At 35.1% G+C, this 24953-nt stretch overlaps 3 protein-coding genes across 3 annotated transcripts; 1 reads left to right on the top strand and 2 right to left on the bottom strand.

Moving 5' to 3' along the window:
• Window positions 1-4328: 4328 nt before the first annotated feature.
• Window positions 4329-5953, bottom strand: LOC132186851 (peroxidase P7-like). The gene is made up of 4 exons (XM_059600950.1): window positions 5679-5953; window positions 5378-5569; window positions 5043-5208; window positions 4329-4934 (listed from the first exon to the last, which is right to left on the bottom strand). The coding sequence occupies exons 1-4, from the start codon at window positions 5895-5897 to the stop codon at window positions 4543-4545; spliced, it is 969 nt and encodes a 322-aa protein (XP_059456933.1). The 5' UTR covers window positions 5898-5953; the 3' UTR covers window positions 4329-4542.
• A 5628-nt stretch (window positions 5954-11581) lies between these two features.
• On the bottom strand, window positions 11582-15161 carry LOC132186888 (protein NRT1/ PTR FAMILY 5.1). Its single transcript, XM_059601001.1, has 4 exons — window positions 15027-15161; window positions 14651-14868; window positions 13629-14185; window positions 11582-12807 (listed from the first exon to the last, which is right to left on the bottom strand). The coding sequence occupies exons 1-4, from the start codon at window positions 15127-15129 to the stop codon at window positions 11931-11933; spliced, it is 1755 nt and encodes a 584-aa protein (XP_059456984.1). The 5' UTR covers window positions 15130-15161; the 3' UTR covers window positions 11582-11930.
• A 7798-nt stretch (window positions 15162-22959) lies between these two features.
• LOC132186724 (peroxidase P7-like) lies at window positions 22960-24546 on the top strand. The gene is made up of 4 exons (XM_059600750.1): window positions 22960-23233; window positions 23347-23538; window positions 23642-23807; window positions 23947-24546. The coding sequence occupies exons 1-4, from the start codon at window positions 23027-23029 to the stop codon at window positions 24330-24332; spliced, it is 951 nt and encodes a 316-aa protein (XP_059456733.1). The 5' UTR covers window positions 22960-23026; the 3' UTR covers window positions 24333-24546.
• Window positions 24547-24953: the final 407 nt, after the last annotated feature.

Here is a 24953-nt window from a genome sequence, read left to right as displayed (position 1 = left end):
ACAACTTTAGCTAGCGCACCTGCATTAATTTGTTTGGTAAATTCATTGTGCAGGCTCTACACAATTAAAGATCACAATCACAATCACAATCACATATTGTAGATCTCATCCTTCTCTGAAAACGGGGCTGAACCGGCTGGAGCGCGTTGTGGATTGGGCCTAATGGGCTGATTTATGAATAGAGCCGTTTAGCCTAATTAGTCTGGATGGACCGGGTCTAACCCAACAAACTTGATTGACAGGCTGAAGATTGGGATCGCTTAGGCCTGGATCCAGTTGACTTGGTCAACGGATCCGTTGAACTGTGATGAAGGCGTGGAAGAGACGGGCAACAACTTTAGAGGCATGATGTAGCGTGTGGACTACTGGAATTATGAGACAGTCATAAAGCACATATAGGACGCCTGAAGAACGTGAAGGGCGTTGAAGGCACAAGAAAGTAACTCTCGTATAGTCATATACCATATTGAATATGTATACTGAAGAATAAAATATAAAAGAGATAAATGAGAGAGAGAAGAGAGAGAGAGAGATTAACTCTTATATATATATATATATATATGAGTAGTAAACTTAGTAAACTAAGGAAATGAAATAAACCCTAGAATTGAAAGGAAATAAACTAGAGAATAAAATATTCTTAACACTGCCAAACAATTTATTCGCAGTCCAAGGAAAAAAAAAAAAAAAACTTAGTTAATCTTCCTACAGTTTTTTCTAATCTCTCCCTTTGATCCAGTGAGTGGCTTGATATCTCCCATGAGTCCCATCTTGATCAGTGCAGCCACAAAATCAGAATAGAAACCGCTTTGACTATTGCTGTAGATACGCACTATCGAGTCCGTGGAACCACCATTGAACAATTGTTGGTCAGAGTGGAGACGTCCCCTCTTCTGGAGGTAGTAGTTATTGTCAAAACCTGTGGCGGTTTGAATATCAAGAGGTGCCAAATTGTTGTCCCCTCTCCTCTTTCGGACAATTTGATTGCCTTGTTTTAGCAAACTAATCAACTGTCGATGTTGGTGTCATTGTATATGTGGAAATTTGGAGTCTCATAATTGAAATTTGAAGGAAAAACAAAGTGAAGAAAAATCAAAGATAGATATTTCAAGAACGTACGCGTGTTCTTGTGCTTTAGAAAAAGTGTCGCAAAGACTTAAGGTCTGCAACACAATTTTTCAAAACTGTGCCATTAGAGAATCTTTACTGTATATATATAATTTGGTTTCAACAAGTACTATAACATGCATGGAATATATCTACAAAAAGTTTTGCAAATAATTTTACTTGAATAATAATAAGAAGTAATTGATGCAATATAAAGGAGAGAAAAAATTTAAATTTATTGTGAGAGAAAAAGAAAAAAATATTGATTGGAAATAGAAAAAAAAAAAAAGAAAAAAAAAAAAGAAAAAGAAAAAAGGTTAACTCTTTTTGGGAGAAATAAAAATAAGGAGAAGCGATAGTTCCCGAACACAGTACTTTTTCACTTCATAAAGATATTTGACTTTTGAAAGTACAACTTTAGTACCTTTGTTTTGGTAAATTTGATCTGGGCCCTTCATTCAAAATGAAGGGCTCATAATATTCTAACAATAAATTTATAAAAGGAAAAAGAAAAGAAAATAAAGAGGGTGGCTACTGGCTACCGTGGCTTGGTGTTTGTCAGGTGGCCAAACTACTCTAGATAGCTTTGATAATAGTTCGGCTATTTCCAAATTGTATTTTTTTATAGAGTGGGACGAACCAAAATTAGGATTTCTTACAATTTATTAAAAATGGTAGATTCTTAAATTACGTAATTTTGCTTATTCTTAGAAATCGAAAGATTGGAAAATGCCACATATTAAAAATGTAGTATATTACAGTTAAAAATTGAATATATTTTTATCAAGTTCTTGCTCCCGATTTTGTAAAAAAACTGCGCAAAAAATTATCTTTTGATTTCATGAAGAATAAACATCTCTACAAAAATGAAGAAGGAAGTTTTTATTGAGGAAAATTCTTTTTAATTACCTCGATAACATGTCACATTTTTAATAGGTAGCGTTTTTCAACCGTTTTAATGCCTGATGATATAAATTATGTAATTTAAAACTCTATAATTTTAAAGAAATTGTAGGGGATCTTAATCCAACGAATCATGCACACCCACTTTAAAGGTATTAACAAGGATTGCATCCCAAGTAATGCACACTAAGAAAACCTGATGCTGATGTCTGACTAATTAAGCAACAAGCCATCCCAGTGGTGACTGGTGACTGGTGACTAGCTAGTCAGATGAAGTATTTGAGTAATTTGCAAAAGATTTGTTCCATTATATATAAATAACTAATATTCAAGAATTAACCATTTTTTCTCTTTAAAATGAGTGGAGTGGAGACATTGATGTTATGATGTATATCTGTTAATAGTCAATATTTGCAACCTCCGTTATATATGATGTCTATATTTCAAGTCAATTAGATCGAGTAGTTCATCAGTAAGAGATCTTCCAGTACTATGCTGTCGTTGAATAGGCATGCAGCATCTTTTAATTTCGTTATGCATGTATCTCATATTCATTCCTCCACATCACTTCTAATTAAGTATCACCCTGTCAAATACCACACCACAAGTCCATAAACTTAAATATTTACTTTTATTTTATATTATCGGTGTTAATTAGGAACAATAATCTCATATAGGATTAAGTGTACACAAATTACATAAAATTAATGAGTTAAGGTTAAAATGTCATTTAACCCATTTAATTAAATATATTAAGATTAAATTATATAATCAACATATAACACGAATCGGAATCTTTATATCCGACCAACAAAGATATGGTCGTAGCATGTACTCATGAAGTGATGGGATATGGGAAAACAATGTAAATAAAAAAGATTGAGTCAAATTTCTTCTTTTTACATTTCCATTATATTTGACTGGCCAATGGTTGTATAGCCGACATGAATAGTTAAGGTGATGTTTCGTTTTGAAGCAATCATATATACTTTTCCACCACAAAGTCTAAGCATCACCTAACTGTCTTTAAGAAATTGTGTACGTATCCTTGGAATACTTGAAATGAATTGATAAGATAACTTATTTTCCGCCATGTCCACGAGCTTCACGTACAACTCGTCTCTGTACTGAAAGCCGTGTTCATTTATTGCCTTGCGTTTGTAGTGGGTGCAATTCTCCCAAATTTTCTATAGAACACAATTTTTTTAAAAAAATTATTTTGGAGGAAATGATCACTCTAATAAATGTTAAGTGTCATTTAATATATTTGAGTTTCTTGAAAATCAATATTTGAGTTCTTAGAGATTAGTAGAATTAATGGTAATCAATGATTATTGAGAATGTTAAAAAAAATATATGTCTCTCACATGTTGGAGGACACTTTGCATTTATTAAAATAGATCGCAAATTTTTTTCTCCAAACCTATTTGAAGAAAATTTGTGTTGTGTCCTATTAAAAATGACCTTGACGCTTGATTGCATGTGGGTCTCTTGAAGGCCGGCTATCTTTCCAATGAGTTAAAACTTGGGGTTTTGTTTGGTTGGTGAGTGTAACACCCCTCTTAATGAAACAGAATAAGACATTAATCAGGATTTGTTCCAAAGTGGTTGGATTTGAAATTTTGGACTTTTAAGAATTTCTTGTAATCGTTCGAAGTTGAATCCTAAATAATTGATAGTGAACATTCGATGATAGTCTAGGAGAATTTAATAAATATCACCTTTACGCCCTTAAGCTCCATTTTTAGCCACTGCTGAGTAAACCCTATAGTGTGTGTGTGAGAGAGAGAGAGAGTGAGTTTAGGAGAGAGAATGAATTCTTTTGTGGGTTGTCTTCAATGAGAGGTAAACCTTTAGCTTAATCTCATTTTTAGTACCAATATTAGCATGTTATGCATTTGGTTAGTTACTGTTTAGTTCCATTTTCATTAGTCTAACCTTTTAATTAGTTGTAGATTGAGCATTTAGGATTAATGTCCTAGTTTGGTTTACACTTTAAATTTTTCTTTGATAACTTTCTTTTTAAGAGCATTTAAATAGACCCATGAGTATGTTAAGGATTTATATATGCTAGATATAGTGATATATAGAATGTTATATTTTTCATTTTTTAAATTCAATTATATATATATATATATATATATATATATAAACCTCTCAAATATATAGTGCGAGCTACTTTGACATACAATACAATGAGAAGTGTCTGTAGGCCTAAAGACTTGATCTCCATATATATAAATTATGAGGAAAAGTACCAAATTTCATTTTCAATCCCACAATTGATCACATCAGTGTAACTTTCTACTAACATAATCAGAAGCAAAAACTAATTTTAAAGGGTTCATATTATAAAAAGTATAAAATTTAAAGACAACTTGAAAAATTCAGGAGGCTATATATGGACCGAAGGCGTGTGAGTACATAGTTCCGCCCCTGATCACAATATAGCACATAATATATGCTTAAAGCAAAACTGCTAGACAGTTTATTCTGAATCCAACGATAATTTAAAAAAAAAAAAAAAAACTCTTAGTTTCTTTTCCTACAGTTCTTTCTAATCTCTCCCTGTGATCCAGTGAGTGGTTTGTTATCTCCCATCTTGATGATTGCAGCCACAAAATCAGAATTGAAATTAGTCTGACTATTGCTGTAGCTACGCACTATCGAGTCGGTGGAACCACCATTGAACAATTGTTGGTCGGAGTGGAGAAGTCCTTTCTTTTGGAGGAGGTTCTTGTAGTAGTTATTGTCGAAGCCTGTGGGGGTTTGAATATCAAGAGGTGCCAAATTGTTGTCCCCTGACCCGGTCGTCCTCGGACAATTTGATCGTCTTGTTTGAGCAAACGAGCTGTCGATGTTGGTCTCATTGTATATGCGAGCTCTGAAGCTTGTGCACCTGGCTTGGCCAATTGTGTGGGCCCCTAGAATTATCACAAAAAAGACATGATTTGAATTAGCCAAATTAATATTCCTAAGTCAAAAATGGAAAGACAAAATTACTTTTTAAGATAATAAGAGAGAGATCAAACCAGATAGAGCAACCATGTCCCGAGTGGAAAGCCCCACTTTACTAAAGCTAGAGACGAGTTGGTTTAGGTTAGAAGTTGGTGGTGGAATGCTGGTATTGGCTGCAGCTTGGCTTGCAGTCCTAGCGTCTCTTCTTCCAAGTTTCACATTCCAATTGGGTCCTCCAAGCTGCAAAATTACAACAAAACCAAAAAAATGAGAAAGAAAGAAAACAAAAAAACATGTCAATTTCTCAACTACATATCATGACTAATCAATCCACGACTTTGCCCACAATTATATATATGTTAATTAAGTGATTACTTGAACAGTTAATCTCGTGGTATTAAGAACTTACGGTGACAGCGGAATCTCGAGCGGCAATAGCAACTATATCAGCACATGAGACCACACCCGGACACACATTCTCCACTGCCGACTTGATATTGTCAATGACATCGAATCCTCTGGCAGAGTTCCGATTGGGAGCTGCATTCTTCTCACCAATGAAGTTGGATGTGTCATCCAGGAGAATGGAGCCGTCACATCCCTATGATCATCATGATTCATGTAGTATAGATATATAAGTTATATAATTAAGGTCCAAAAAATTCACTCTGGAAACATTCAAAGAGAAAAGAAAGGAAAAGAAAAGTTACATTGACAAAGCAGTCGTGGAAAAACAAGCGGAGGAGAGAAGCCCCCATGCGGGCTTCCTTTGATATTGCGGATTGCACGGTGGATTTCACAGTGGAAAAGAGCTTTGGACAAGATTTCGAATAGTAATTAGTGGAAAGTTGAGCATTGACGCTCCCAGAAAAGGCCAAAAAGAAAGCCAAAGTGAGTACGGCTACGAAAGAAGAAGAGGAAGCGGCCATTGTTGTAACAGCAGGAATTGTGTATATATACGTCAGCAATATGATTGTTGTGTAGTAGTACTGCGAAGAAGATGTAATGAAGTGGGCTTTATATAAACAGCTTCTCGAGGTGATGAGGCTCGACAGGTCACCTAACACGTAGACTCTTAATGCATGGGAATCGCATAATTAGAGGAAAAAACATAGGAAGTGAAAAATCAAAGATAGAGATAATTAAATCATTAATGAGAACCCGTTTTTGACATTTTGTGCTTTTGAATAAGTGTCGCAAAGACTTGGGGTGGCCGCCGGTAACAATTTTTTGTTAATTAAGAGATAATTATTCAATTTGTTTAGTGATTGCAACACTAATTGTCAAAACTGAGGTCCCATTAGAGAATCTTTACTGTATAATTTGATTTGAACAAGAAGAACATGCATGCATGCCTGTGATAGATCTACAAAAGTATTTCCATGTTTTTTTCACTTTTAATTGAAGTAGTACAACTTTAGTACCTTTAATTTGTTTGGTAAATTCATTGTACGAGTATCAAACAAACGCGGTTTCTATCCTAGCTAGGAGCGGTCAAGTTGTTACGTGTTCGATCTGTAGTTGTTTTTTGCAGTACAGAAGCTAAATCGTTGAATAGTTGGACAAAAGATTCTTTTCACACAATCCCATCAAATCTATTGTAATCCTGCGATAGCTTCCCTAAAGTAAATCCAATCTGATTTTAAAAGGGCCAATAATGTTAAAAAAGAAATCTAGTAAGCAACCTCTAATCAAATTAATTGCAAACAACCTATAGCTCCCAATCAATCGAAAGACTCGCCCCTACTTACGCATTGTTTGGTTAATTAAGTTTTGTTAAATAATTTATGTTGGATTTCCATAATTTATAGCGGTCAAGTGAAAGCCACTCTACTTTAAAAGTTCGGCTCATTAAAATTTAGATGGTGAGAGGAATCATTTGCCCCCTCTTGTCTGGTTATTGAGGTGATCATCCTCTAACTATCATTTTGGCCATGATCACCAGCCCCAGTCTCTTTGCTGATTGGAATTTTCCCAACATTATAGCTGATTTATATTTTTACTTACTTTTTCTCTTCAAACATTGAAAGTTTTGAACTAATTTGTTAATTAAGTGGGCTACTCACGCTTTGTGTTTAAAAGCATTTTCAATTAGTTTATCATTTTTTCTTCTATTCAAATGAATGAGCGAGAAATTAAGACCATCTTTATAACATTTTCTCTTATGGAATAGACCAAAAAAATGATTGATGGTTAAGACTATATATATAGAGTATCATCACATGCATGTATAGAAGATTTACATCCTAGCCGAATGAGTAACAGTACCAACTTTTGACACGTGTAAGAATGTGGTTAGAGAAACATCGTAATTCACTAAAATATGTCCAAAATTGTAAAATAATTAGAAATCTATCATTTTCTTTTTAAGAAAGTAAAGTAATGTTATGGACCATCTTTTTATCATCTTTTTATCCTCTTAAAGTTGATGTAACTTTTAAAATCATCATTAAATTTTAGATGAATCATACTTGAATTTTGATCCAATGGTGATTTTGAAAGCCACATCAACTTTAGGGTCGAGGATAAAAAGATGTTCCCTAATATTACTCAAGAAAGTATACCTTGAGAGAGAGAGGCGATCGGCCACTGATTGAGAAAACCTGATGTGATGTCTAATTAACTAATTAAGCAACAAGCCATCCCGGCCATTGGTGAAAGTTGTGTGAAGTAGTTGAGTCATTTGCAAATGACTCATGCCATAATAAATTACTTCTATTCAAGATTTAACCATCTTTTTATTTATTTATTTATTTTTATGTGAATCATCTTTTTATTTCTTAAATGATTGGATGAGACACCGATGTATATCTGTTACTAGTCAATATTTGCAACCAGCTCCATTATGCTGTCTATATCTCTTTTCTTTTCCTTACACCTTAAAAATTAAACTTGACCCTATCAAAATTAAATTTAATTAAGGTCGATCTCATTCATATTTTGGTCCCAATAAAAAAGTCTGATTTCATCCTACTGCATGGCTATATTTCAAGTCAATTAAAGTAGTTGATCAGTAAGAGATCTTCTAGAGCGATGTTGTTGAAAAAGCATGCAACATCTTTTTCGTTATGCATATGATATTCATGCCTGCACATCACTTCCAAGCAGCCGAATTGAAGATAATCTTTAATAATTCCTGTCAATTATCATACCACAGGTCCATAAAATTTACTTTTACTTTAGAGTAATGCATGGTTATACGATTGTGATACAATTTGATGATGTAGAAGTAAAAATTAGTCATTAATTAAATCAACACTTACAAAAAATTAAAAAAAGAAAAAGACAAATAAAAGCAAATTTTTATAGCTAGTTATGTCATCTCAATTGTATGATAGTCATATATATAACAGTCTACTCAATAATATTACTTTTTTTTTTTTTTTTTTTAATATTACCGGATATGTGTTTTGGGCAACTCGAGACATGTTTGGATAGTATGCCTTGTCTGGAGAGCGGTAAAAAATGAGTTACGTAGATGAAAAGTATAAACGATTTTACTCATTGTGAAGTTTTTTTTTTTTTTTTTTTTTGACTAAACACATTTTCAAATTAATTAATATTTTACGCTCACCAAATTGTATATTCAACAAATTAAGATCAAGGGATTTGGCAAAACAATGTAAATAAAAAAAGCATTGAGTCAACTTTATTTTAACATTGCCGTCTTTGACTGGGCAACGGCCGGTAGAACCGGCCCAGTTCCCCAATCTCATGCAACGATATAGAAAGAAAGCGACGTAAATTAATTTCCTTTGTGGAAAAGAAGGCGACTTTTCCAGAGTCTAAGCATCACCTAAGAGTCTAAGCATCACCTAACTCTCTTTATGATTATGAGAAGAAATTGTGTACTTACCCTTGGAATACAATCCTTTAGATAACTAATTTGATTTGACGTCCACGAGCTTCACAAACTGTCTCCATTTATTGCCTTGTGTTTGGAGTGGATGGATTCTCCAAAATTTTCTCTTTCAAATATAATAAAATTTGGACAGAAACTGAAAGTAGATTGAGATTGAGATGTCTTGACCAGCTTAAGGTGCGGGACTTGTTTGGTCGATCGGAGCACTTCGGGCCAAAATTTCCTTTCATTTCTTGCTTTAATTTTCTAGAATTGGAGGAAAAAATTTTCTTTCATACCTAATTTAAGATGGATTAGACAGCCAAATTAAGGGAAATCCTGTTAATTGGAATCTTGATGGGGCTCCCATGTTCATGTCTTTTCTTTTGGCAATTAATGAAACACAAGAAATTGATGAATTATGGAAATATTCAACGTCGTGCCGGTCTTTTCAGGACGGACCCAAAATCTTAAATGGGTAAGAAAAGATTAATTAATTATTAAATAATAGTCTAACAATAATATCATATATATATATATATATATATATATATATACATTGTCTTAAATTTAAACAAATTTTGTTAGATTAAGTTCTGACTTTCCAATTTATATATTTCCTATTCATTCTCATGTAAAAGCTAGCTCCAGAAAATTAGAAAAGTCAAATAAATGGGCGGAGATATCTTTTTGGCAGGTAAGCTGCTGCAGAAATTGTTGACATGGATGATCTTCCATTTCATGCTCTGTTGTGTGAACTTATTAAAGAATGTTGTTGGCCATAGAAAGATGCATGGAAGCTTCATGAACGACATTTTCAATTTCAAATAATAACTCTGCCATCACAACAACAAGATCATACCTTGCAGACTTGCAGTTGACCCAATTGTCTATAAAATAAATTAGAAAAAAAAAAAATTGTCTATAAAATAATGAATTATTAATTGGGCAGACTACTTCATATTGGCTGGTAACGCCAAAAGCTCCAAAGTCTTACCAAACTCCCCTAACTTAATTAATACTGACGGGTCTTATACGACCCACTGTATATAGAATATAAATTTTCAACAATTTTTTTTTTCTTTTGAATTACTAGCAATTTAAATAATAAATGCGAAAAATTTTATGGGTTTACCTGTTCGAGCAAGTTTCAGACAACTTGTCAATTTATTAGTGCATATGGGTTCTATAGAGAGTTAGAGACTCTTTTACACTAACAATCCGAACAGCAAATCAATGAAAATCTGGATCCGTGTTGCATATCTTCAATTGCTCATCTCTCTATGACAGCTTTAATGGGAGTGGACCTTGCTCGATCATTCCGATGGCTACTCTAAATTAACGCTAGAAGGGAACTCTTTGGTTACAATTATGGCTATCAATTAGCTCTCGATCTCTTCTCTCATACTTGTCATTTGTTCCTATCATCTCTAACATATAATTGAAATTCTAGCATTTTCAAGATTGGAATGCTACAAAAGTTTCAAGAAGTGAAAATTTTTGTGCGCACCATCTCATCATGTGGACCGCTACTAACCTTGTGTTTGGAAGTGTTTTCAATACTACCCCATCTTTGATCTCCTCTATTAGGATCAATAGTGAAAAAGACCATCTATATAATAACCCTTCCCTTTGTTTGTAATTTGCTTAGAAAAAAAAAAATTGCTCATCTCTCAAATGAATATGCATGAGGTTGGGGGTTCAATGCATCATTTGGCATTGAAAAACATGCAATTGACTAAGTTGGTTTGAATGGATATATGCTTCAATTTAAAATAGATTTTATGATTAACAAATAAGGCCAGATTTAACGTTTATAAAATATACTATGGCCTGTTCAAAGATTTGTTATCATCAAACATTAAGAAACAACTCAACTCATGTGTTGTTTTTGTTTTCTTTCACATTGGAACAATATTGTATACCTTTAATTGCTCATCTCTCAAATGAGATACAAATTGGGTGTGTTTGTGATTGTTTGTTTTTGTTTTATGTTGTTAAAACAAATTCAGTGACAAACAACTTAAAACACAAATATTTTTTATTTATTTCACATTAGAATACTTTTTTCAAATCTAAAAAAAAATGAATTATCCAAAACATATTAACAAGAGTAATGTTATTTAGTAAATTATTATACGATTACTCTACTATATAACTTGGATGACATGACAATAAAAATTAATTATTTTTTTTACAAGTATTTTTTTATTACCATGTCATCAAATTGTATTACAATCATTTACTAAAATAATATTACTCTATTAACAAACCCCCCAAGTCTTTCACATGCATACAAGAACTGAAGTACAACAGAACTAGTATTCTAGAAACAAAGCTATACGTGTGGTGTGGGTATACAAATTTTTTGCCCAACTCTAGTGGGCTATATTACTAGTGAGCCAAAAATTTGCTCAGTGACCAAATATTGGGCTGCAGCCACAACACTTATTCGGCTCTTTGAAGGCCTCAAAAGCATAGCTTGGTCCAAGGCCCAACATTCCCAGTGGAGATCGACCGTCTTTTTATTTTTATGAAGCCTATATGAAGTCTTACCTACAACTTTTACCATCTACGCACGAAAAAAGAACTAAAAAAAATATGGGATTTCAAAGATTTCAAAAAATTATGGAGTGAAAGTTCCAACTCATGAATACTGTTGTGGGAAATATTAACAATTTTAATAATTTGAAGAGGCCATTAATGCAATTCAAAGTTAGAAGAAGACATTAACAACCAGGTGATAGTTCGAGAGAATTTTACTCCCTAGCATAGAAATAAGGACTTGTTCCAGATTATTTTGACAATTGAATTGTTTTATTGATTTACAACGTCTACAAAGATTAAAAAAAAAAAAAGGCCTCTTAAAAATCACACAAATAGTTTATCTAAGAGTAATGCTAAATACTCAACTTTCATCTCATTTTTATACAATTAAGACGATGAAACAGTGTGGCCTTCAATCAACCTTTAGATTTGTTTTTTTTTTTTTCCTTTTTAATAAAGACTGATCCAAAAGCTTACGAGTATTGCCACATTAGATTGGTTGTATGAGAGTGAGGTACCAATTGAGTATATAGCATTACTCTTTATTTAAGGGAGGCCCTGCAAACAAACAGAATTATACTTGTAAGCTTAGAGGAGACGTGTCCAAGGGTTTGGCCTCCATTTGAAGACCCTCCTTGACTTCAATGATCTCCTGCTTGTAAATATATTTACTTGATGCCCACAGAAAGGCTCCGATGTTAAGGATAGAGATGACCAAAAGGAAGCCATAGTAGTAATCCAAGTGAGAGTCATTCAAATTATCGCCTATCCAGCTCTTCCCTCCATTCCTTCCTGTAATTTTATCCACCATTGTCACCAGAAAGCTGTTCAAGAAATTGCCGAAGCCAATCCCACTTGTGAAGAACGTTGTCCCAAGACTCTGCATGTCTTCTGGAGACTGATCGTAGAAGAATTCCAGCAACCCAATTGCATTGAACACGTCGGCGATGCCGAGGAGAACGTATTGAGGCAACAGCCAAAATATGCTCATGGGGACAATTTCCTTAGGATCTACTATATGGTTCAATCTTATGACGTGCATCCGCCGGACTTCCACAGCATAAGCAACTCCGATGGCCATGACTTGGATGACAAATCCGACGCCGAGCCTTTGAAGCAGAGTGATTCCCCTGGAGTTTCCGGTTCTGCGGCGCATGAGGGGCACGAAGTAGCGGTCGTACATAGGCACGGTGAGGAGCATTGAGAGAGTAACGAAGCTGCCGAGTGAGGCTGCTGGAATCCGGAAGGTGGGGCTTAGGCTTCGGTCCAAGGTGGTGCCTTGTTTGACAAAAAGAGTGTTGATTTGTGCCCAAATTGTGCTGGGAATTAGCGTGACAAGCCATATCAGGATCATTCCCAAAACCAGCTTGGCTCCTTCTACCTGAGTCACTGTGCATGGTGGTGTGGAGGAATCCAACCTACCTTCTTTTATCGCAGCCCTGTCCAGGAACCTGGGAATGAAATAGTTCAAAATTGCCTTCAATATTGACCCCACTTTTCTTTAAATTTACGAGTAGTCAAATAGAAATCATATTGTAAGGGACGAGGGCCGCCCTTCCCTCTGGTTCACCTCCCCTGAGTATAGCTACCAGTTTTATTATGCTTCTTTTTTTTTTTCAAATGCTATTATGAGTTGTAAAGGTCCCCACCAATAGTTGCGTTTCATTTGCATTATTTTGTTTGAATTCGAGACCATGGTGGGGGTGTGCACTTAGGCGCTGCCTCCATGCATCAGAAACGACTTGACTGAAAGATTGTGACCATTCACTAAAGAGGTGCAAAGGGAGTAGTGTGAACAGTGCACATGGAGAGAATTTTGGAAATGAATGGCCAGCAAAATCCATAGATCGCCACCCTTTTCCTTGGAATAGTAGATTTCCTGATAATAATGCAGTACTTGTCTTGGCACCAAGGCTTTAAACGATTGTGGGGTAGTTCTCTAGTCTAAGTGACCACGGCCATGGTTCCATCTCATAATTATTTGTCAGCTTGGCAAAGGTATTCATTTTATCTTTGTGTGCCTAGCTGCGCGTGCGCATTAGGAAAGTAGGGTCGACAATTTTTGACATAATTTACAAACGCAACACAAAATTAACAAGTTAAAGCCCTTAAAAGGGTTAGAATAAATAACTGAGTGTTGTTATTTGCACGTCAAAAATTCAGAGCATTCATGACGCCCCATGTATCCATGCAATTATGCCAGTTCTATATATATATATATATATAATCTTAAAAAGCTAAAACAGGAGCAGCAAAAATTTAGAGTGCTGACCTGAACATAGAGGTGTGATGGACCTGCCTCTTTCCGCTGCTGCTGTAATGCTGCAGGTCAAACTCATAAAGCTGCGAGGGGTTGTTTGGTAGTTGAAGCATCCTATTTTTGAAGGCAGTAATAGGCACTCGAATCAAGTCCCTTGCAGGGCTTTTGCTCTTCCGAACTTTGTGCCTGTAGAATGGGGTTCCTATGTAGAAAACGAAAATGGAGAGGAGAAGGCCAATTGTGGGGATACCGTAGCCTAAACCCCATCCCAAATTCTCTTGAATGTAAACAAGGCCAATGGTGGCAATTAAAGCACCTAAGAAAGAGCTGAACATCCACCAGTTGAAGAAGGAAACCTTGAGCTCTTTCTCATGGGGGTTGTAATCATCAAACTGGTCTGCCCCAAAGGTGGATATATTGGGTTTTGTTCCACCCGACCCGATTGCTATAGTGTAGAGAGATAAGTAGAAGAAGGAAATTTGTGAAGCAGAGGCCTTGTTGCAGACTCCATTTGTGCATGATGGCTTCAAGCTTTTGAGTGAAACTACTGTTGTCAGAAGCACCATTCCCTGTTGAGATATATGCTACATTATGATCAGTTTAATTATTTCTATAACAAACAAAATCTTAGTCGGCGCTAGCTTCTGCTCATGATGAAGTCAAAATTTAGGTTCCTATCAATCAGTTGAAGTTCATTTTTCATCAATTTAAGCATTTAAACAGAATATTTTCTCAATATTTATTGTAAATTGATGGGATAACTACTCCTCTTCGGGCCTAGCATGCATGAATGATAAGCCTCTGGACTACTACAAACTTCTATATCATGCAGGTAGCCATATGTTAATCAAACTAGCATTTTGATGGTCCCACGAACAAAAAATGAAAGTTATTGGCCTTCAAGAGTAGGTAAGGTAAACCTAAGCATTTTGCTTGGAAGATGAAGATAGTACTTAAAATAATGCAAATGGTAAAGATTAAACATTGAAATATGTCTACAAACAAAGTTCTTAATTGGATAAATCATCATTTACCATGACGTATATGAGAGATGAGACAGTGAAAGTCCAAAACCGACCAATGTAAGAATCTGCTATGTAAGCACCAAGAATTGGTGTAATCCACACTGATCCTGACCAGTTATTCACATTCCTTACTGATGAAACTGTGTCTTGATGAAGTTGGGTTGTCAAGTAATTCACTAAGTTTGACTGTACCCCATAAAACGCCATCCTCTCAAATGCTTCATAGCCTGTGCATATAAAAGATTCAACATCATAAAGAAACTTATGAGACAATTTGGTACAAGTATAATATTGCTGGGAGCCTGTTTAGTTTCCAGCAGAAGTTTGTGTGTGCATAAGGGCAAAAAAGAAGCAAAAGAAAAGAAATGAGATGATGATTAATTACCAACAAGGAAAGAACAGGCTTTCCATTTCCCAGTTTTTGATGCAAGTATGGGGCGGCCACGAAGATCAACAGTGCCATCTTGGGTGTAACCTTTGGCTTCCATTTGAAGTTTGAAGGAAGTGGGAGAAGTAAGTGAAAGAGAAAAGACTAGTTAGGATAGTGTGAGGCGGTCGATCTCCTTATATAGTTATAAGAATGCAAAGCTGTCACAAAATCATCCTCTGCTTATATTAAAAGGTATAATATTCCCATGCTTAATTTAAGATAAGATACCCAATGAATTTAATACTAATTAGTAATTAGTAGATATTGTCCACTGTGTTTGAGAGTGAACAACAAGAGTAGCTCATAATGTGAACAAAAGGCTGCTGACGCTAGGTGAAATAGTTGTGCGATAAAAATTTTAACATTATTTTTTGTGCCATATATACTTTTAGCATAAAACTATCTCACTTTGCAGATATGACAGTGCTCTAAAATTATTGTTAGAAACTATATTTTTATTTTATTATTATCTCGTCTTGCTAACAAGGCAGTGACAATCCGTCATTAATTTAAAAGCTAATTGACACGGTCATATTATCAAGATGAAATAATAATAAAATATAAATGTAATTTCTAATATTACTCTTTCACAAAACAACTCAAACTAAAGCTATTATAGGACTCCCAGTACCGCCACACGCTAGAGATCAGGAATGTATGTACTCGAACCTTCACTTAATTAGTAGTGATGATCAATTAACTACCATGATTTTAGATCAAGTTAAGTTAATTTACTAGCGTCTTATATTTCTACTCACTCCTGCGTGTTTATATTCCAACACTAACAACCAATGAGCTTTGCTCTCAAGGTCGAGGAATAAGTATCGGCTTGGGGGTTTTGCTCTCAAGGCCGAGAAATAAGTATCGGCTTGGGGATTTTGCTCTCAAGGCTGAGGAATAAGCGCTACCTATGCATTAGATGATATTTGTTTGATGCAGATCTGAGTTTTAAACTTGATATTTAGTCATAGGTTAGCGGATGCTGTGTTTTGGTTGATTTGGTCTGTTGTTGATGACTGTATCTTTAGCTTCGGCTATGATTTACTTTAGAGTTTTTTGTTCTGTTTGTAAGAGCTTTAGGCTCGCAACTTTTATCAATGAATAAATATGATATGTTTCAAAAAAAAAAACAACCTATGAGTGAAAACAACCTATGAGCTAATTTTACTGGATCGGAAATTCCGATAATTTTCCATATCCCTTAGAATCGGCCGGTAATTAAGGGAGTTGCATGTGACATGTCTTTGATGAGCCTCCTATTCCAGCAGGTGCTTTCTTGCCCCAGCACTTGAGTACTAACTCGAAAAGGTGTGAATCTAATTGGGAGCCTCTCTACTTTGAGGAGGATTGAAGGGAATCCAATTCAATTTTAATTAACTCTGATAATTTTTAATATAATCTGAGAATCTGACACGAATTCAACATAAAATTAGTGGGTTAAGATTAAAGGGTTTGATATGTTTAATCAAATGAATTATATTAAAATTAACTTATATAGTATTATACTTAAATATCAACACTACCAAAAACTCATTCACTTAGCACGCAAACATATGCCTAGGAATAATGCATAAGCTGCTTTTTGACTATTTTATGAAGAGATAAACATGATGGTTTTACGACTGTCTTTACAACGTTATCCGCAGAAAAAGTTTTGTTCTTCTTGGTGGAATAAAATCCTGTTCTTGCTAAGAATAGGTATCCGAGAAACAAATTGCCATACTTGGGATCCTTACTTATATTATTTTCTTGTGAGAGTTCCAAACACACACCCACACAATATTTAAAGACCTTAATTTGGCTCGTTCGGCTTCAAAATTAGAGAAACAATTTATTATAATTATTGTGTGACTCTTAAATTGATATTGGATTAAAATTTAATAATAATAATAATAATAAACCTTTTTTTTTTTTTTGTCACAAGTGCTTAGTTAATATAGCACCAATCTTCTCACAATAATCTGTGAAGATAAAACAATCTGGCCACAATATTATAAGGAACTCTCTCTATCATCATTTGCAACTTGCAAAAGGTCCCTATTGGTTAGAAAAAACCTGTCATTTTCAGATTGTCTTTTTCTTGCCAAAATAATATTAGCCACGATATATAAATATCTTCGCAGAAGTTCTAGACATTCCTTCTATAAAGTTTGGAGAGTAAGTAAAGCCGAAGAAATAAAGGGTCTTTTTTTTTTTTTCTTTAATTGGATATACGGGAAAAAAAAAAAATTAATGGTCCAGATTTCAAGTTTTGAACAAAATTTATATATTCTGGAAGCATCGTGTGTGGATTCTTCTCCCTCTTTGGATAATGACAAAGATTTTACTCTCCAGATTTTCTTTCTTCCTGTCTTACTCATTAAACATATCAGACCTTTCAATCTTAACCATAGAGTTCTGTTAGGATACTGAGTTAGTTTACAACAAATTATTTTATAAGAAACAAAATAGCAGGGGCACCACCTATGCGAGCAGTGCAACTAACATATATCCACCAATCATGTTTAAACTCAGAAATGGGGCCGGAAGCCGGCTACAGTTGTATTATGAACCCACTTGCACCGACCGCACTATCGGCTGTTGCCGCCTTCGTACTTTTGCTGGCCCAACATATATGGAATGCCCACACGATCCTTTTAGAGTTGAAGTTTCACCTCTATTTTCAAAATAATCAAATATTTATGTGGTTGACTATACTTAATTTTTTCAAATAATTACTCCATTTCCCGGTTGATTAGCAACCATTTGTATTTCAAGCCGCCACTACCTACCACTATCTTCAAATACCTTTAGAAATACTACTTCAACTTTTACGATAATTAATGGTTTAAATTCAAGTATTCACTTTTTATTTTCATTAAATATTTAAAATAACTATTAAGAGATTAGCAAATTCACCATTAAACATATAGCATCCAGTCTGTTTGGAGGATATTTTCCACACGATGGGGGGAGTTTTGTGTGCATAGGGTAAAATTTAGAGGTATCTTGCAGAGAAACGTGTGGTTGTGGAGGCCAGTTGGTACGAAGAAGCAGGACTTTTGTTTGCTATAAGACACATTGAATGGTCATATTGAGACTGCATATATCCTGCCCCAGTTGGTACGATGGTCTTTGCTTCATTCAACACTCATGGGAACTAATTGCTTTCCAGTATATGCAGATCGATTAAGAATCAAAATTAATGGTACAATTTTTTTTTTTTACCCTAAAAAATTTTTGTAATATTTTTCTTGTAGAATTTCGATTTCATGGACTGGTTTGAAATATTTTTGGAATTAGTTAAGAAAAGAACTAATATTTTCCCCTTTTTTTTTTTCTTTTTTTTTTTTTTTTAAGAAAATAGATTCTTGGGTTTTTTTTTTGCGTCTCTTAGAATCTTTTGTGATACAGAGGCAGTATATTGAATTTTTGTCCCTTTAAAGGGAAGGGCAATGGACCACAATGCAGTGGAGAAGCAATTGGGTAATTGCTTTCTGATCCTAGACATGGACGAATCATCCTGGGTTTGAATGTACGTGGGATACTGATCTTTTTCGAATCTTCAACGAAAATAGAATCCATGTGCTCGATGAAATGCCAATGTGACGAAGGTGCAAACGACTGTGTCCAATCCTTGCTTTTGTACGTGGGCATGAAGTCACAGCTTACCTATAATCCCCCAAGCGTACAACACAATGGTAATGATGAAGCTTTGTATGGTCAATATTATCTTGGACCATCACATTTTCGTTTAACGTGTAATTCCACTTTTACCTCCATCGGCTATATAATAAAATTAAATATATGTTGATTTTCAAGTTTTTTGATTGCCGTCCAAAAAATATATAGTCTAAAAACTGTTAACGTCAGGAATTTTGCCAAATTCTGCCACCCCTTGCGCCCCCCAAGGAAGGGGATGATATTTGGACAAAAACAGGCTATTCCAACGTGAAAGGAGGCTTGGGATACTGCTAATTAGTTGTTGCATGGCATCGAGGGCAAATGGCAACAGCAACAGCAACACATGTCACACTCTAGGGGATGGGTTCCGAAACTAAGGTTTGTTTGGATTCCCTCTTATTAGTGGCCAGAAAGAAAGAGACTGAAAGCACCTAGGTTTTGATGCCTCCATTGATTCTACCCTATATATGTATAAAGCCCCACCACCACCATTTTAGATTCTGATTAGCTTCCAAGCTTCAAAACGATGCCCTATGAGGGTGGCTGAATTATTTATTAGGACAGCCTGCCTATCACTGCTCTGCGTACACATTATGTGGGGTGGGGGGGCAAGTCATGACAAGCCTACTCTTTCTCTCATAAATGTTCAAGTTCACAGAACAAACCCCAAACAAGAATTTACATAAACCAAACTCATCACTATCTTCTACTGTTTCATTAAATATGCTTATTAAGCCCATCATTATATATAGCAGATTGAGATGGTATATACATACAATTGGTAATTTTTAACATAATTCAATACTCATGATTCGACACAACTCGAACCCAACAAAAGACATTTACGATTAACAAGTTTTGACATAACTTACAAACTGACATGAACCAAACACAGAATTAGCAAGTTATGACTGATGGGTCTAACCCGTTTAGTTAAATAGGTTGACTCAAACTTGATGCTCGAACACGAATTGTTACCCGTAGTTTTAATGGCCTTGATCAAGCATCATTGACCCAGAATTAATTTGGTCTGTCTCGGTGGTTAACAAAGTCGCTGTTGTTCTTTTATGGGATTAGCTAGGGAGAGACAAAAACAGTAGATATATAGTATAGAAGATAACTCTTGCACTCCACTCGCCATAGATTTGCTATCGAACCTTCAATATTTATGGTTGACAACGAGTTGTCATGTTGAGCTGCATTGCAACTTGCAAGAATGCTGACAAGAGGGGTGACCTATTAGCATTAATGGAATTGATATTGACTAAAACTAGCCAATCCCAAGCTAATAATGAGAATTTCTTCGTTGAAATTACTTTCTCCTAGTTGGTACTAGAAGGAGAAGCTAGCCTACGCACCAAGCAAACCCCCACAACATGTAATGTGACTCACTGGCAACCAATAAGGGCATATAAGATCAAATTCACATACTTTTGGAATCTTTATCTGAAATCAGCAATTGTACTAAGTTTTTTTTTTTCTTTTTTTCTTTTTTAATAAGTGGCTAATAAGAGAAGTCACTTAAAACAAGCAACCTTCAATAACCTAATGTGAAAGACAAGGTAACTTTGTAGGAAAAGATTCTAGAACTGGGAATTTAAAAATGGTGTGAAAATGTGATAGGTCAACTGTGAGCATGGTGCTGCAGTATCGATCATAATGGTATACACCTGCAGTGGCTGCAAAACAATTACTTTAACTTTTTCTAAAGATGGCGTCCTGGCCTCCCATGTTCATAGGCTTTAAGGACATGTTGAGTCACAATGCCCCAAAACTTAACCAGCCCACTAAAGTATTATATTCTAGGTCAGGGCCGCCGGATAGATTTTGAAGTATAAGGTGATAAATTTAAGAGTTACACTTTTTTCTTTTTCTTTTTTCTTTTTCTTTTTTCTTTTTTTTTTAAATATTAATATTAAGATGCTTATTTTCTGTAGATTTTTAAAATTAAAAATATTTACAAATAAAATAAACACTGTTTATTATATATTATGGCTACAATAAAATAAATTTTAAAATTTAGAACAATAAAATCTGATTTGTCAAATGAATTATTTTGAGTTTACTTTATGATAAGGTTATTTAGCACTTTTAATTTGCACAAGGAAAGACAATTTCCATGATAATAATTAGTTATGGCTCATTATATATATGAATTGTTGGAAAATCAAGAAACCGGAGAAGAGGAGAATAATTCAATTTGCAAATAAAACTTGGAAGGGAAAAATAAAGAGAAAGTTCTAAAGATTCAAGAGTGATTTTTAATCAAATAAAGGAAATCCCATGGGCATGGGACTTGGAAAATCAACTCGGGCCTGAACGGTGGCTAAATAGGCCCATTAAGCTGGGAAAATAGCTAAACCTCTTTGCAGTTGCGCTGAGGATCTTAAGAACAAAGCAAACTTGGGCGACTGGGCCTGTGGGCTAATTAAAAAGCCTAACCCAACCTAACCCAACTAACGCTTGGGCTTGAAAAACTGACCAACCTCGTTGAGCTTTTAAGTTGGCTTGGGGGTCAAAAGTCTTAAGCCACTTGAGATGGAACTAGGCCTCCTGAGCCTCTGAAAAGCTATTTGGGTTAGGTGACTTAAAGCAATCTCCTGAATTTCGTGTCCGTTATTATAAAACAACGTCAAATGTGTTATCACTGGACGAGATGCACCATATGAAGGAAATCAAATCAGTGTTGTTAATTTGTTATCCCGCAAAGACCAATAATAATAATTCTCTTGGTCTGGCCTTTAAAAAGGTGTGGAATAAACCCTAAACATGACCTTCGTGTCTAACTTTGATGATCAAGACAAAAGTGAAATGGCTAGACAGACACTGAGACACATGCATAATAGTACGTGAATTGGTCCCATGTGCAATTGTGCATTGCAGATGTTACGTTAGTGCTCATTGATGTTGATGAAAGTAATGAAAATTACACAAAATAAGTAACATATATGATATATATATAGATATATATATAGACACACAAAATAAGTAACATATATATATATATATATATATATATATATATATATAGAGAGAGAGAGAGAGAGAGAGATTGTCAGGAGAAACTGTACATTTTTATGCATTCATTCAATATCCAATCAGCATTCAGCAACAAGACTTAATCAAAATGTCTAAATCACCCCTATTTTGCATTGCTTTTTTACAGTTCAAATATAGATTTAGAATAACTTTAAGGGGAAACTTCATTACGGACCCCCAAACTTTTACTCGTTTTGAAATACCTCCTAAACTTCAAAATCTCTCAATTTAGTCTCTTGAACTTTCAATTGCTTTCAATTTGGACCCTTCCGTTAATTTTAGCCGTTAAAATTTCAAAAAAGACCAAAATATCCCTGATTTTTGTTTTTTTTTTTTAAATAAAAAAACGTTTTAGAAGTTGAAATTTTATACAAAAGTCAGGGGTATAAACGTCATGTGATGTTTAAAATCTGATGGAGAGGTCCAAATTGAAAGCAATTGAAAGTTCAAGGGACTAAATTGAGAAATTTTAAAGTTCAGGGGGGTATTTCAAAATGGGTGAAAGTTTGAAAGTCCTTAGTGAAGTTTCCCCTAAGTTTAATTACTAAATTAGTGGTGTTATTTTTACAAATTGATAATTGATAAATAATGCAATGATTTTTTTTTTCTTTTTTTTTCTATTCAATAATGCAATGATTTACTTGTAGTTTTGAATTATTGATTAATATTTTCATTTGGAAATCGAAAACAAAAAGAAGAACAAGGCGAATAACTTTTGAAGGTTCACAACAAGAGGGACATTTCCATCCGAAGGGACCCTTCCTCGTGCAAGAGGACATATAATGTTAGCTGTATGTGGTCTGAAAATAAAGACATACAATTATGAACTATGGTCTATGGAGTCTCCTATGATACATTATCACTTTATGGCACAAGGAAAAGTGTTTGAATGTGTCACGTTGGCAGCTGGCAGAAATCAAATCAACGTTAATTGCCAAAGTAAAAGTGGGGAAAAACTGAAAAAGTAGTCTTAAAGAGGAGCATGGCCCATGGGATGTCACTGTAGCTTCACTTTTACATCCAATAATTATCCTGCTTGTCGACATCTTGTGGTGATCACTAGCTTGTATTTTTATTTTTTGAGTTTTTACGTTTATGTCATGTAAAAACATTTAAAAATATATATATATATATATATATAGAAGGAAGCTTCCAAAACATATTAATGAACGTACCCCAAGGTTTCGTGTCGGTTGAGCGGCCATTGTCATAGTTTGTGGTTATAAGGCAATGCTTTTGTGTAGAAGAGTAGCATGGCTTCCAACTTACTTGTGCTGCTTGTCCTCGTTGCTTTTAGTGCATTTCGCAAAGCTGATGGCAAGCTTTCCCCAGAATACTACTCGTGCAAATGCCCTAAAGCCTCATCCATTGTTGAGGCAGAAGTTAGAGCAGCCATAAACAAGGAAACACGTATTGGGGCTTCTTTACTCCGCTTGCATTTCCATGATTGCTTTGTAAATGTGAGTATAGCTTTCCTAGCAAGCTAGCACTTAATATATATATATTGGTCATTTGACTTCATGTTTAGTCACTTTGAATATGGATGGTTGGATTTTATAAAATTATCCATCAGGGCTGTGACGCATCAGTACTGTTGGATGATACGGGCAGCTTTGTAGGAGAGAAGACAGCAAACCCCAACAAAAACTCGCTTAGAGGATTCAATGTAGTTGATGACATCAAAGCCAAGCTAGAGAAGGCATGCCCTGGAGTGGTGTCCTGTGCTGATATTCTTGCTCTGGCTGCTCGAGACTCCACTGTTTGTGTAAGCTCCATTAAATTAAAGCATCATGTGTTCGTTTAGCAACTTTGTTTAAGAAATTGATATAATTTGATCATGAGGGCCGGGGATGTTTTTTCTTTTGCAGTTAGGTGGTCCTTCTTGGAAAGTTGGGCTGGGAAGAAGAGATTCAGTTACTGCTAACATGACTGCCGCCAACACGTTTATCCCTTCACCTGCTTCCAACCTAAGTGCTCTCGTCTCAAGCTTCGCTGTACAGGGACTCTCATTTAAGAACATGGTAGCTCTTTCAGGTAATTTATTAGTTTCTGTATGGACAACAAGAACAACTGTCAAGAAAGCCATGAAAACTACAAAAGAAAAAAGAAAATAGGCTGAAATATGATTATCCCACGCACTGATTTGGATAAAGCAACTCACCTTGGGTGGCAGGTTCACACACCATTGGCCGGGCTAGATGTATATCATTCAGACCACGCATATATACTGAGAGCAGCATTGATTCCTCCTTCGCCAAGTCACTGCAGCGCAATTGCCCAGTAAGCGGCAATGACAACAAGCTTGCGCCCCTTGACGTCCGAACCTCGACCCATTTTGATATTCAGTATTTTAGGAATTTGTTGAATAAAAAGGGTCTTCTTCATTCAGATCAGGAGCTCTATAATGGCACTTCTGCTGATTCTCTGGTTAAAAAATATTCTACCGACACTACAGTATTTTTCAGGGACTTTGCCCGGGCTATGGTTAAAATGGGCAAAATCAAGCCTCTCACAGGAAGCAAAGGAGAGGTCAGAATCAATTGCAGAAAAGTCAATTAGCTAGATAGTATTTGTGTATAAAATTATTATAAAGTCCGAGTACATGTAAAATAAGTACCATTTTCTGTCCAAAATTATGTGCTATCTATCTTATTCTTGGCAGATGCCTATGTTTATCAATAAAACACCTAGTTTATGCGATGGAGATCATCATCAAATGTAAGTTGTCGCCTTCAAATTGATACTTTCTGTCATAGGAAGTGCATCAGTGCATGTAACGAATGGCAACCAATGACTCAAGCATCACCCGTTATAAATCTCCAAATCTTGATACTGAGAATTATACTGGTCATATAATTGAATGGAGGCGAATTTACGAGATAGCACTAAAAGTAGTTACACCTCCTTGTGGTCACTGTTTTCCTTATTACCCATCAGAGCTAAACAACAACATGGATCTACCATGACACAGCTGAAGAGACATGCCTACTGTAATAAAATATGATCAGCACAACTGGACTATGACTGTATTTCGATGTGACAAAATATACATTTATTTACCGACAAGTGGTCAAAGAATATTGATTAGATAAAAGTAGTCAAAGAATATTGAGCTCGCTTGGCAACACTTCTTAGGATAACTCTTTGCTTTTTAGCAAACAAGTAAAAGCATAAATAAAC

Source organism: Corylus avellana, chromosome ca7 (genome assembly GCF_901000735.1).
Source record: "Corylus avellana chromosome ca7, CavTom2PMs-1.0".
NCBI lineage: Eukaryota > Viridiplantae > Streptophyta > Magnoliopsida > Fagales > Betulaceae > Corylus > Corylus avellana.
The sequence above is the reverse complement of the archived record's forward strand: the minus strand, read 5'-3'. Positions and strand labels throughout refer to the sequence as shown.